Source organism: Castor canadensis, chromosome 3 (assembly GCF_047511655.1).
Source record: "Castor canadensis chromosome 3, mCasCan1.hap1v2, whole genome shotgun sequence".
NCBI lineage: Eukaryota > Metazoa > Chordata > Mammalia > Rodentia > Castoridae > Castor > Castor canadensis.
In genome coordinates, this window is record NC_133388.1 from 174,626,966 (window position 1) to 174,639,772 (window position 12,807).

The 12,807-nt window shown below is 32.4% G+C and overlaps 1 protein-coding gene across 7 annotated transcripts in view; it reads right to left on the bottom strand.

Annotated features, from left to right (window-relative positions):
- Positions 1 to 12,807, bottom strand: part of Trps1 (transcriptional repressor GATA binding 1) — a 241,667-nt gene that overhangs the window by 110,639 nt on the left and 118,221 nt on the right. For 5 of the 7 annotated variants that reach the window (XM_074069096.1, XM_074069095.1, XM_074069093.1 and 2 more), the window contains one exon: positions 1,067 to 1,099. The exons of the other annotated variants lie outside the window; for them this stretch is intronic. In XM_074069096.1, coding sequence (XP_073925197.1) covers positions 1,067 to 1,099 — 33 coding nt within the window. The remainder of the gene's footprint in view (positions 1 to 1,066; positions 1,100 to 12,807) is intronic. 7 annotated transcript variants of the gene reach the window in all.

Sequence of the window (12,807 nt, forward strand, 5' to 3'; positions counted from 1 at the left end):
CATTACAGATTAACAACCACATTCATTCCAATTTTTAGAATTTTAAGTAAAGAAACTAAACATCCAAACTTTAAATGTGCTGGTATTTTAAGAAAAAATAGAATAATCCTTTTAAAACTAGAATTTTCAGAGATTTTTATGTAAAATATAAATCAAATACTAAATATTTGAATTACTAAATAAATATTTGAATTACTATGACTGCTTTGATAATATTGGTTTGAAAACACAATATATCTTTCTCTGGATTTATTAATGTTAAATAAAATCCTTGTTAAGTATATCCTTTATACTTTATTTTTCTTTTATGAAATTTGGTTTTGTGTCCTCATGAAGAGGACACAAATAATATGAACTTTTAAACTTCTTAGAAAGATCCATTGCTAACATTTCTCAAACATAATGCCTGGGATTGGGAAAAATATAAAATTATATTTTCAAGCAAAATGTTTCAACAGGCTTAGTCACAGAATAATATAAAGGAATCCCTGTAAGTCCTTTGTTACCATATAATACATTAATGCAAAATTAGAAAATTGTAATCACTATTAAAATGATAAATTGGTCTTTTCTGACCAGATTAATAAAAAGTTATTTTTCTTTTTACCTTCTGTGCAATAAAATCAGATAACAGGGATTTGGATTAGCAGAATAAATTTCTATGCTTTGAGTTTTCATTGGTATGTCCTTGGTTCTGAATGATCTGTAAATTCCCTAAAATTATGTTAGTTCTCCAATGTTTCTTTAGAAATTTGTATTCTTTTTTATTATTAAGTAAGCAAGTTACTGATTTGAGGGCACTTTACTTCTATTTTAACTACCCAAATCTCCACCATAATTCTTTTGACGTTTTCTTTTCCAAGATCACATATTAAGTTTAGGGACAAAGAAAACTGTACTCAGAGCATCCCAGCATAGCCCAAATTGTACTGCTAACTGCAAGCTTTACTCTTAATGGAAATATATGAGAAACATTAAGGTTACTGAAAGGCAGGAAGTTTAAAAGGCTTAAGGTAATTTGATAAGTCAGTAAGGAGACATTTAAGAAAGCCAATGTTTAACTTACCCTCTTGTGTGGTGTCCGGGAGATTGTCATAGCCTAGAAAGATGCATCATGGTAAGAGTTGGGATATAAGATGGATACGCATTTCTTCTTACAAGTGGGTTATGAAAGTATTATGTGTAAGAGTTTAGTATTTGGAAATCCATTCCTTTAAAATTTTCCACGCAAACTACTGAGGGAGTTGACCCAAACTATATTTAAACCCGTGTTTGAAAGATCACTGATGGATTTCTAAAATTCCATTCTGAATATTCAAAGGTTTCTCCAGAGTCTAAGTCTTTGATGTGTGGGAAGGCACCCTAAAAGACCATCATAATAACATTACCTGCTGATACAGGTAAGCCTGCAGTTAAGGTTTGATGGTAAAAAAACAAAGCTCCATTTCCAGCCCATCAATTACCAAGATTGTTACTCGAGTCACTTATGAATTGTAATGAATTGTCGATCCACTGTAAGACTTAGAACATCATTGTTAAATTCAAAATATATAGACAAATCTTCTATTCTTTTTCTAAAATACCTTTAAGAATGGTTGAGCCTTCATAAGATAGGAGAAAAAGCACCACATTTTTCTGGACACTTAATATCACGTTTTTACAAATCAAAACTCCAGGGTTGTTGTTAATTGACTACTGAGTTATTTCATAACACAAAATTCTCACATAATACAAAAATTTGTTTTGGTTGCATTTTTTTCCCCTCATTTTTCTTTTCTTTCTTTTTTTTTTTTTTTTTTTTTTTTTTTTTTTTTTTTTTTTGTAGTACTGGGGCTTGAACTCAGGATGGGTATTTTTGAGATAGGGGCTCCTGGAACTATTTGTCAGGGCTTGTTCGAACCATGATCCTCCTGATCTCTGCCTCCTAAGTAGCTAGGATTATAAGCATGAGCCACTAGCATACAGCTCATTTTTCTATGAATCAAATAAAAAACACGCACCATTTCTACTAATGTCAACTCTTCCTCACAATACAAATTGTAATAAACAAACAATGAATAAAAAAGTATTAAGTAATACACAAATGGCATTAAATATCATTTGCATGAAAAACCATAATGGCTTACAAATGCAATTAAATTCACTAAAATCAATAACTGCCTGAAAACTGTTCAACAAAATTTTAGATGGCTAAGATCAGTGAGCAAAGCTGCTTATACTACAAGCAACAATATAACAGTGGTTGCCTTCAAAAATTGAGAAATTCTCTGTAAGTATGGCAGCTAAAGGAATCACAAGTTCAAAAAACTCTGCCAAAGGGTCATTTTTTGTCAGTTTATAGAAGTTGATCTTAAAGACAAAAATGAATGCGTAATATTTTTACAAACATCTACTTCATTTATCTATGCAATAAATGTTTCAATTTTAGCAGGAATTGAGTATCTAGAAAAATCTGGTAGGCATATTTTGGATTTAGTGAAATTAGACTAGTTTTTCTTCTTCTGTACATACGGTGTCTATGTAGTAAAAGTTCCTCACAAAACACAGAGAGCCTATGAGGGATAGTGTCATTGACTTAATGCTCTACAAATTAAATTTGAGTAAAATTTTAAGTGACTTCTCAACACAGATAGTAAGGATTTGTCTACATTATTATGAAGCCATGAAAACAGAACGTATATTCTACATCCAACAGCTCACTCAGGGCTCCACATGTTGGTTGAAGATGACAGTCATAAACACTGGTCATTGTAAGGCAGCACAGAATACATTTCCGCCTACAAAATGGTGATGGAAAAGGTAGTAGAAAAAGGAATAGGAATTGGTTCTATGGGTTAATTGAATGTTACTAAGATACGAATTCCTGAAAAGTATTGATTTTATTTTTAATTCCTTTGTAATGTGGGAGAATAGTTAGAATCGAACTTTCTGTAAGCAAAATGAATGCAACAACTGTTTCTGTTATGTTGTCTTCATATTTATTTCCAAAATGCTGTGCAAAATACAAGTTTGACAGATTCTTATTTATAATGTCATCTATCAAACTTGCTTTGCCCAATATTAAATGACATAACTAAATAAAGACAATGACTTTGAAAAATCCAATGCTAATTTTTAAAAATATGTAAGAAGATTCTAGGAGTTGTCCATTACAAATAGCTATTCACTTCATCTGAGTTTCATAAATTAATAAACAGTAACATCTGTGAAAGTCATTCATCCAACTAATGTTAGACAGCTATTATTTGCCACATGTTTTGCAATTTGTTCTTTGGCCCATTACTGTTTAATATAATATATTGGCTGGTTTTTTTCTTTAGTTTGTCTGCTATTTCTAGCTCAACTTTATGAACAGAAATTATTTTCTTTTTATGGATAAGGAATAAAATTCAAAACAGTTAAGTTGATTTTGAGATGAACTTCAGAGCCATGACTTTTTACTGAACAGGATGGGATAATAAAGCACTGAGAGGGACAGCATTTGTTTTTTCATTCAGAAAATGGACTCGTGCTTGTCACAAATGAGTCACTGTACTAAGCCCTGAGTCCATAACACCTGCAGTCACTGTCCTCATGGAGCATATACTTCCTTTAGAGAACACGATCTATTAAGGTATCATTAGAAATGTTCTGTCTATAGATAAGAATTAAATGGAGAGAAAAGAGAAGTACAGGAAGATTATTGATGGAGCAGGAGCTCTGAGGAGGAAGGACAAGAGAAAAATGCCTAGTTGGAAGGAAGAACTATAAATTTGTGAACTATGCTAAAACATAGGTATCACACACATAATACAGAACAATAGACAGTACAAGTGCTCAGTTTCTCAAAGACGAATCAAGAACTGAAATATGCATTAGCCTGAGACTAATGAGGTTAGTTAGGCATAATAAACCTACCACATTGCCAGCAGCGTACTTGATTAATTCATAGCAATGGTATAACAGAAACAATGGTATCACAGCTTCATTATATAGCACTCTCTTTTTCTATATGATAGCCGTCAGCCATATATGGTTATTGGTGTATGAAAATTAGAAGTGTTTAAAGTAAACAAGATTTCATTTATTTGACTTATAGACATCACTAAAAAACAACTGTTGAGTGAATTTTGTACTTAAAAACTAATGATACTACTTGGCAGAATACATACAAAGAAATAATGTTGGTCAGGAGGCTATTTGCAAAGACTTTTCCCTGTGTACTCAAAGTAGAGCATGATCTTAGGGCAAACTAAGCTAAAATGAAAACATGCAAAATACCCAAGAACTTTCTGGGTCATTTAGTTTATATTGGTAATGTAATGGACTCAATTTGCATTTCATTTTCTATAAGTTGAAGATATTTTATCATTACACAACACAGACAAAATACATCTGTATTAATATCTGTCAGTATTCTAAATCTGCTTTCTTTTCTTTTGTGTTTATTCCAACACTATACTAATTGTATAATTTGGGCAAAGACAAAAAATATTAGAAAGAGAGTTAATTTTCACAGAAAGAGTGAGAGAAAGAGAGAGAGAGAGAAAAGCCTCTAAGTACCAGAAATACTTAAAAAATATAAAATCAAAATTAAAAGTCACAAATTCATGCCTTATGTAGAAGAAAGCAGTAAACAGGTGCTAAAGATAAAACATTAGTTCTAGTACATTAGAAAAGGAATTCCAAGATTTCCCTGATATTTGTTTTTACTAGCAATAAATTAGATAGTCACATAAGGATTAATTGCAAAACTGACCCTTGAAACACTGCCCAGTAGCCCAATTTTGAAAAATAACTCAAACTTGGTCTTCTACCAAATAATGTTTAGTAAAGGGAATCTGAACAGTTTAATCTGCAGGAGAAATATACTGGTTTGAGTTTTCCCTCTATAAATGTTTTTTCAGCTACCACCTCCTTCCAAATTGTATATATCATATGTTTCCTTTAAAAGGGTCTAGCATTCTTTGGAAACATACAAAAAATTGCTGTTCACACATAAGTTTTGTAAAGGATACTAGGATTTATAATAAAATCAATTTTTCATTATTCATCAGTTCAAGAATTTGATGAAGCCAGCACCAGTACTTCATGCTTGTAATCTTAGCTAGAGATCAGGAGGATCAGGGTTCAAGGCCAGCCTAGAAAAAATTTCATGAGACCTCATCTCAACAGAAAAAAGCTACGAGTGGTAGCATGTGCCTATCATCTCAGCTACAGTAGGAAGCTATAGAAGGACTGTGGTCTAGGCTAGCCTGAACAAAAAAGCAATACCCTATCTCCAAAATAACAACAGCAAAAGGGGCTGGAAGTGTGACTGGAAGAGTACCTGTCTCCCTAGCAGGAAGGCATAAATTCATACCACCAAAAGGAAAAAAACAAAAAGAATCTGATGAAGAGAAAGAAAGTGTCAATTATATAAGTGTCATAAACAGAGATTTTAATTCTTAGTTTTTCATTCTGACCTCACCCTTTTTATTAATTGGTACCTATCATTTAATCTTTATTTTCTTCTCTTTTAAAGGAATACGTGCTCCATAAAAGAATGACATCATTTAGGTAAGTACATCACCCTCTATTTCTCAGATATGCAAAATTATATTTAATGTATGAGGTGAAATAATTTTTCGACAAATGTGTGTGAGGGTCTATTCACCATAAAAAATAATAATAATAATACTTAAGGATATTACTGTTCCTGATAATTTAATCAATAATACATTCAATTTTCCCAACATCTTTCATGCTGAGCTCCTACATAAAATTTTTTTAAAAAGAAAAATTAATAGGCAGGGTTAGAAAAAGCAGAATAAACAAACAGTTATAATCCCCCTTACAATTTTACTCAGTGTCTAATCCAATAATTGGTGATTTATAATAAATATGAGGTTATTGGTAAAGATTCCTTTTACCACCCAATTTTACCTTCACTTGAAAATGGTCTTGAAGAGAAAAGTCAACTTTAAAAAATGTAGGAGATAGTCACCTCCCCATACACTCAAGATAGGTGAGCATTAATAAAAAGAAGACATTCTGATATTTTATTTCAGCTGACATTACCTCCTTTGAGCTTAAAGGGTTCAGATAAAATGTTACCTCTATATAAAAGTCAAGTAGCTACTGTTGTCTATTCTCAAATTGTCAGAATCTGAGTAAGGCACCCAAACTTAGAGCCATCCTATTCCTTTACCAGGAAATGAGGACAACTTGGTTTCCAGTCATCTTAGATTTCAATGGATAGGTAAAACCGGAAAAGATAAAGGTGTAATCGATGACTCATTGATATGTCCCTACTGCAGCATTTTGAACTTGCCTGAAATTCTTCCTTGTTAACCTTCTCTCTGCTTTTAAAGTTAAGAAAAAACAATCATTGCAGAGAAAAGTAAATAAATAACTTACGTAGGCACCATAAAAACAGATATGCCTTTTCTGGCAAAGTAAAACTAGAGGCTAACTATTTACTAAACTTTAATAACTTGCAAATTGGGCAATTCAGGTGACAAAGTTGTTACACTGATCTTTTTTTTACATAACTGTATGACTAACAGATATCTTTGTGAATAGAAATTAGTTATAATAATACTTTATATGAATTGAGTACTTAGTATCACCAGACAAGGCATTAAAGTAACTTTTATACACAGTAAATTCCCCAAGCCTCTTAGGAGTCCCAGGATTACAACCAAGAAAGTGTGACACCACAATAATATGAACACACAACGTATTTTCATTTGAAAATGATAATAAAGCACTCAAAACATTCTGAATCTCTATTTCAATATTTTTGTGATACACTCATATGGTGTTTTCAACTTCACTGACCATTATCAATTGAGATAATATCCTTCTAATGGTGCTAGAAAGGCTAGGGGACGTCAATGCCAGTTAGCATGAGCTTCCAGCACCTGGTGAACCAGCACGTAGAAAGCATAGTTCTTTCGCATGCACAGGATGCCAATTACACAAAAAGAGACAACTAGCAGCAAGTTCAGGAAAATAAAGGCACTTTGTGCATAGAAGATATTTAAAAAAATTAAAACCTCACAGATGCATTAAGCAAGTATTTAGATACATCAGTGAAAGGCAGGACATCAGAATAAACTAATGTGGGCACTGCCTCTGTGGTTTCTATATTTCCCTCCCAATCTGGTGCAATTCCTGATTAAAAAAAAAACAAAACAAACCTCATGTTATTAGTTTTTGAGGACTTTTCAGTAAATATCATAAAGTAAATATATTCTGTCATTATGCTTTGAAAATCTGACTTTTAATGTTATAATACTTCATCATAAAGAATGTACCACATTTGACTGTTGTTAGACTTTTATTAATATGATATAAAACAGTCAGTCAACAACTCCATATTCAACACTGTATCAAGGATTTTGGAGTAGGTAAGGTGCAAGCAGACTGCTAGGTAAATTAGGCAAATAATGCAGGGAGTTAGTATAGAAAGAATACTTAACCAGCATAAGGGAAAAGCATGATTTATGTCTTGATGGAGTCAAGAGTATAAGTAGGGAGAACCATGCTTATCAAACATAGATACATGGGCATACCGATGTGAAACACACAATAACATCAAGGCAAAGGTAAAACACAGTCCATGTGTCAGGCATGTCAGTTGTGTGATAGAATATATATAGGGATTTGCATGTTCAAACAAACCAGTCTCTAAAGAAGCTTTCATTTATATATTTTATGAATTAGTGAAAATAACTAATAAAGTAAATGACATAGGTGTCTGAGAAATTTCAAGAAGAAAAAAATCATGTAATCAGAAAAAGTTAAGGAAAGTTTCTGAAGATATTAAAGTACCTACTTCTTAATTTACTATCAATATTATATAATCAAAGAGTTCTTATGACCAAAGAAGTCTGTAAGGAGAGCTACCTGGCTGAGTAGCCAACTCAAAGAACTTCCTGGTTAATGCTGAATATATTAGGTATGAACCTTTCAGCTTCTAGGTTCTCTGAAAGTGAGAGAGACTGAGAGCTGAGGAAAGAAGACAGAAAAGCCTTAGGAAAAAATATTCGTAAGATATAGGCAATTTAATATATTTCTGTGCAGAGTTTATAAATTCATAGCAAGGTGGTCTAAGACTTATGAAGTCTTGAATCTCAAGCTCCAAGGGATTTAAGAAGCCATCTTAGGAAAGAAAGTGAAGTATACTTTCCCTGTTAAGGACGGGATGAAGCTGAAGATGCCCTTTTAGAAAAACAGAGGAGACTGGTTACAAAGAATAAGAGTTTAGAATCAGATAACTAAGAAGGGTAGGAAAAAAATGAAGACTTGTTTGTGGAGAATATTTTAGGCAGTCAAATAAAGACCCTTAGAAAATAAAGAGTATCAAGACATCTGACAATGACTGGGAATTATTTCAGAAAGACTGGAGGAAATGAATGTGATAAACAAAGGATGTGGTCCAAGCTTGGGGCTTCGGAGTTCTTGCTCTTAAGGGAACATTCTTGTGAGGAATGATGAAATCCCAGGTATTGCGTGTCTGTGAACATCTAAGGAGAAAGGAGCTATAAGGATTACTGACTCAGAAGAGGTTGAGAAATTCTGAAGGAAAGATACTACAAGAGTCACCAAGAATGCAAAATAATCCACAGATTAGATAATCTGAGATAATGCATATTTGCAGCATTATATTTTATTTATTTATTCTTTAGAAATTACCTACAATTTTCCCAACATTTCTATAACAAGTTGACCTTATCTAGTCAGGAGATGTAATTATACATGAGTACAATTTTTATAATTCTTGCTAATAATTTAGCAAATATTTGACTAATGGAAATTATAAATCACAGAAGAAATGAAGGTTATGCTACCTCATGACAGTTTTTCAGGCATATTTCAGTGCACTTCTATTCTACAAATATTGATTGAGGGATGACTTCAATCAGACACTAAGCTTGGTATCAGAAATATTTGATAAGACATTGTCCTTGAATTAGAAGCATAGAATTGAAGACAGAGCTACATATAACTAATGAAATACAATGCTATTTTAGAACTATCAATAAGATACATGGGACAGACTGTTACCTAACCGTGGGTCCAATCAGAGAACACTTCCCATTGAACAAGAAGGACTGGGCTGAGTTCTAAAATAGGAACATGAGTCATAAAATCCATTCCAAACATAGGCACAGTGTGTGCATTATTTTGATATTCTTGGCCACACAAAAAGTGTCCAGAACCTTTGGTGTTAAACGAGTTGATCTCACTAGGCTGCAAAAGGTAGGAGATCAATGTCAGAAAATGAGGCTACAGAAAGAGTAGCCAGGATACAAAGGTATTTTGTATGTCATATAAATGATAAACAACGAAAAGTTTTAAGTGAGAATAATACAGAGATAGAACTGGAGACTATTATGTTAAATGAAATAAGCCAGGCAGAGAAAGACAAGTATGCTATGACATCACTCATATGTGGGATCTAAAAATATTGATCTCATACAAGTTGAGAGTAAAATGATGGCTACCAGAGGCTGGCAAAAGTAAGGTGGGGGTATAGGGAGAGGTTGATCAATGATTTACCATAAAGAAATGATAAATGTTTGAGGAGATAGATTTGTTTAACCTGACTGAAACATTACACTATGTGTAAAATACTAAAATACCACATTGTACCCCACTAATCCATACCATTCAATGTTTTAATATATCAGTTAAACATAAATATAAATTTTAAAAAGTAAATTCTAGCATGAAAAAACTTTTAGCAGCTTGTTCATGGATCAAAAAATAAAAGATTCACAGCATAATCTTGGGGTTATCTGCTATGCTGTCCACCATACTATCTGAATTTACCTTTCACATTCCCATTCTCCATGTATCAAAGTCAGTAGGAAAATTAGTTTGAACATTTGGAATGTTATGATAAAACCTATTTATAGTACCACAAATATACCTAACAGAACTTTCTGATCATGAACCATGACAAATATTATAGGTTCTACTTCCTACAACTGTTTTCTTTTTTTCCTTAAAAATATGTTTCCAAAAGACTACAAGATAAAAATAACTATTTTATGCATTCAAACTGTCAACAAAGAATGATGCTTACCTTATTAAAATAAAAGAATAAAGTTTTCCTACAAAGAACACACCTACTTCTTCCTCTTTAAACATCAAAAGTTGTTACAATCTCAAGTTGATATAAAAGTCACTTTCAATTTAAATTTCCTCTGAATGTGGTGTATTAGTCTGCTCAGGGTGTCAAAACAAAATACAATAGTTTGGGTGGTTTAAACAACAGAAAACACAAGTTTTAATAATTATTTAGGTAAAATGTAAATATTCTTAAAAATAGAAATATTCTAGAAGCTTTCCCTACTGCATTCCATTAAAAATGAATATTTTAGGTTTTAGAAGGTGAAGAAAAAAATGTTTTAAAGAAATCTAAAGTAAGAAAGCTATTCATACTTATCAGAGTCAGGCCTTTGACTTCTCTCCTTTGGATATCAGTTCAATTTAGTGTTTCATCTCTCCTTCAATATCGTTATTAAAAACTTGCAGAACGTTACGATCATAATAGCAGCTCAGGCTTGAAAATCTCACATTTCATTTTATGAATAATGAGCATATTGCCTACCACTGCACAAGTATAAAGAGAACCTCTATCATTTCATATCATTTGTTAAAACTGAATTCTAAAATAATATAATAAGATGATTGTTATTCAAAATCAGAAATTAATGAGCCAATGAATATAAAGCATTTAAGGTATCTTCTAATAAAATTACTCAAAAGTATGACTGGAGGTATAGTTCAAGTGGCAAACATCTGGTTTATAAGCATGAAGCCCTGATTTCAAACCCCAGTCCCCCTGCAAAATGAGAAATATCTGTAAAGTTACTCAAAAACATATAGTCATATGACATAGACAGAGGTATTTTGTATAATGTAATTCACTTAATCCTAAATTCATAATAAATATTTTTAAATGATCTTAGGTTGTCATAAAATAGCATCTCACAGCATTATAAAAGGTCATTTACCTAACTTAACAACTACTCACTCTCACCCGTCTTTTCTGTGTTCATATTTTATTTCCTTATTGTAATTAATATAAAAGCACAAGTTCATCTGGCTAATCTGCCATCTGTTCACTGAACCACCCCAACTAGTGTGGAGCCACTCAGTCCCTAACTTCTATTATGTTTCTAGCCTTAGAGAGTGCTTCTGAACACAGCTGAAGTTTCTTCCCTTTTCACTGGTGATACATAGATGCCTTTTCAATATTTTGAACATTTAAAAAATATTAGCACAAACTTAGAGATTAGAATTTTACATTTAGAGGACTCTCCCTTTAGACTCCATTTAAAAAACACAAAAGTCAGTTTGTTTTGACAAAAAAGTTTCCACATCACATCATAGATCACAAATCAAATGCTGTTCCAGAGCAACAGAGGGAGCTCACACATGTTGAATTCTCCCTGTGTCTCCTCCCTCTAGTTAGATAAAGGAAGGTTGCACTGAATTTTCTATTTGTTGACTTCCCATTCCCCAGAAGAGTCAGATATCGTTTTAAACATAGAACTTAACTTCAAGTATTTCTGTACTTTCAGCAATGTCTTTTACCCGTAATTTAGCTTTCCTTTTTATAAAACTTATCTAAGAAATGCCTTTGGAAAAAGTTCATTGCTATGAGTTATTCTGTTTACTATACTGTGTTAAATAAAAGGTGTTCTTGGAATTATATATGTAAATGTTTGAAGTTGAGAATCAAACCTTGTTAAACACAGGCAGTCAAAATTTCAAAATCAACTCTTGCTTACAGAAGGCTGTACAGAAATCCCATTAACAACCACAAAAACCTAATAATGTTAAGAAGCTCAGTCATATATACAAAGCCATCAGAGAGTAAGATGGCCAGAAAATCTTTAACTGTGTCTATGTAGGTTGACTATGCAAAGAGGGCTTAAATGCCATGGTTATTTATTACTAAAATCAAATCTTCTGATCATATTTTGGGGCTCCAAATTACTTTTCTATGAAATAGATATGTCCTAAGACTCCAAAACAAATTTTTAACATATGAGAAAATACTATGTAAGACATTAAAATGTAATCAGAAAATTCAACTGCTTAAAATTTTTAGTTTTATTTTTATTTATTTATTTATTTATTTTCAACAAAAAGTACAAGCTTTGTTGAAACTTGAACTAATAGGTAACTGAGCTGGACTTTGAGTAACTTAGAAACTGGACAACCATCCTTGCTTCTAATTTGCTCAGGGTTTAATCTCAGTCACACTGTACAAAGCTAACACTTATTCTCTAGTGTTCTGCTAATTGCTTGGTGCTATGTTGACTACTGGGAATGAACCACAAGATACATCTCTGTAAACTGCAGGGAGTGCTTCAGTGATCAGGAGGTTAAAAACTCCCCATCAGCAGAAAGGGAGAATTCTTTACTTAATTCAGTGGTACAAATTATTTCCAGGTGGTGATAATTATCACTTGCGGTGTTTGATATTCTGGACTTTGCATCTAAATTTATACTTGACAAGTTAAACTTTTCATCGTGTGCATTTTCCCGTAATCTCTCAAAGGCCAAAGACAAGGATAGACGGATTAGTGATGGGTGAAACCAATTCCACCCAAAATGGCAACACTTAATTATAAGCCTTGTTGTTTATAATTAACTGTGTAAATCACTAACTCGAAAGTTTCTTTTCAAAGTATTTAAAACCAACTCTTTTCCCAGGGGGATTTAATACTGTATGTTATTACATAGTTAAGTATTATTTTGTTTGCTCCATGAACAAGATGTGCAAATGACAGATTTTACTGACTGTCATGCCAGCAAATT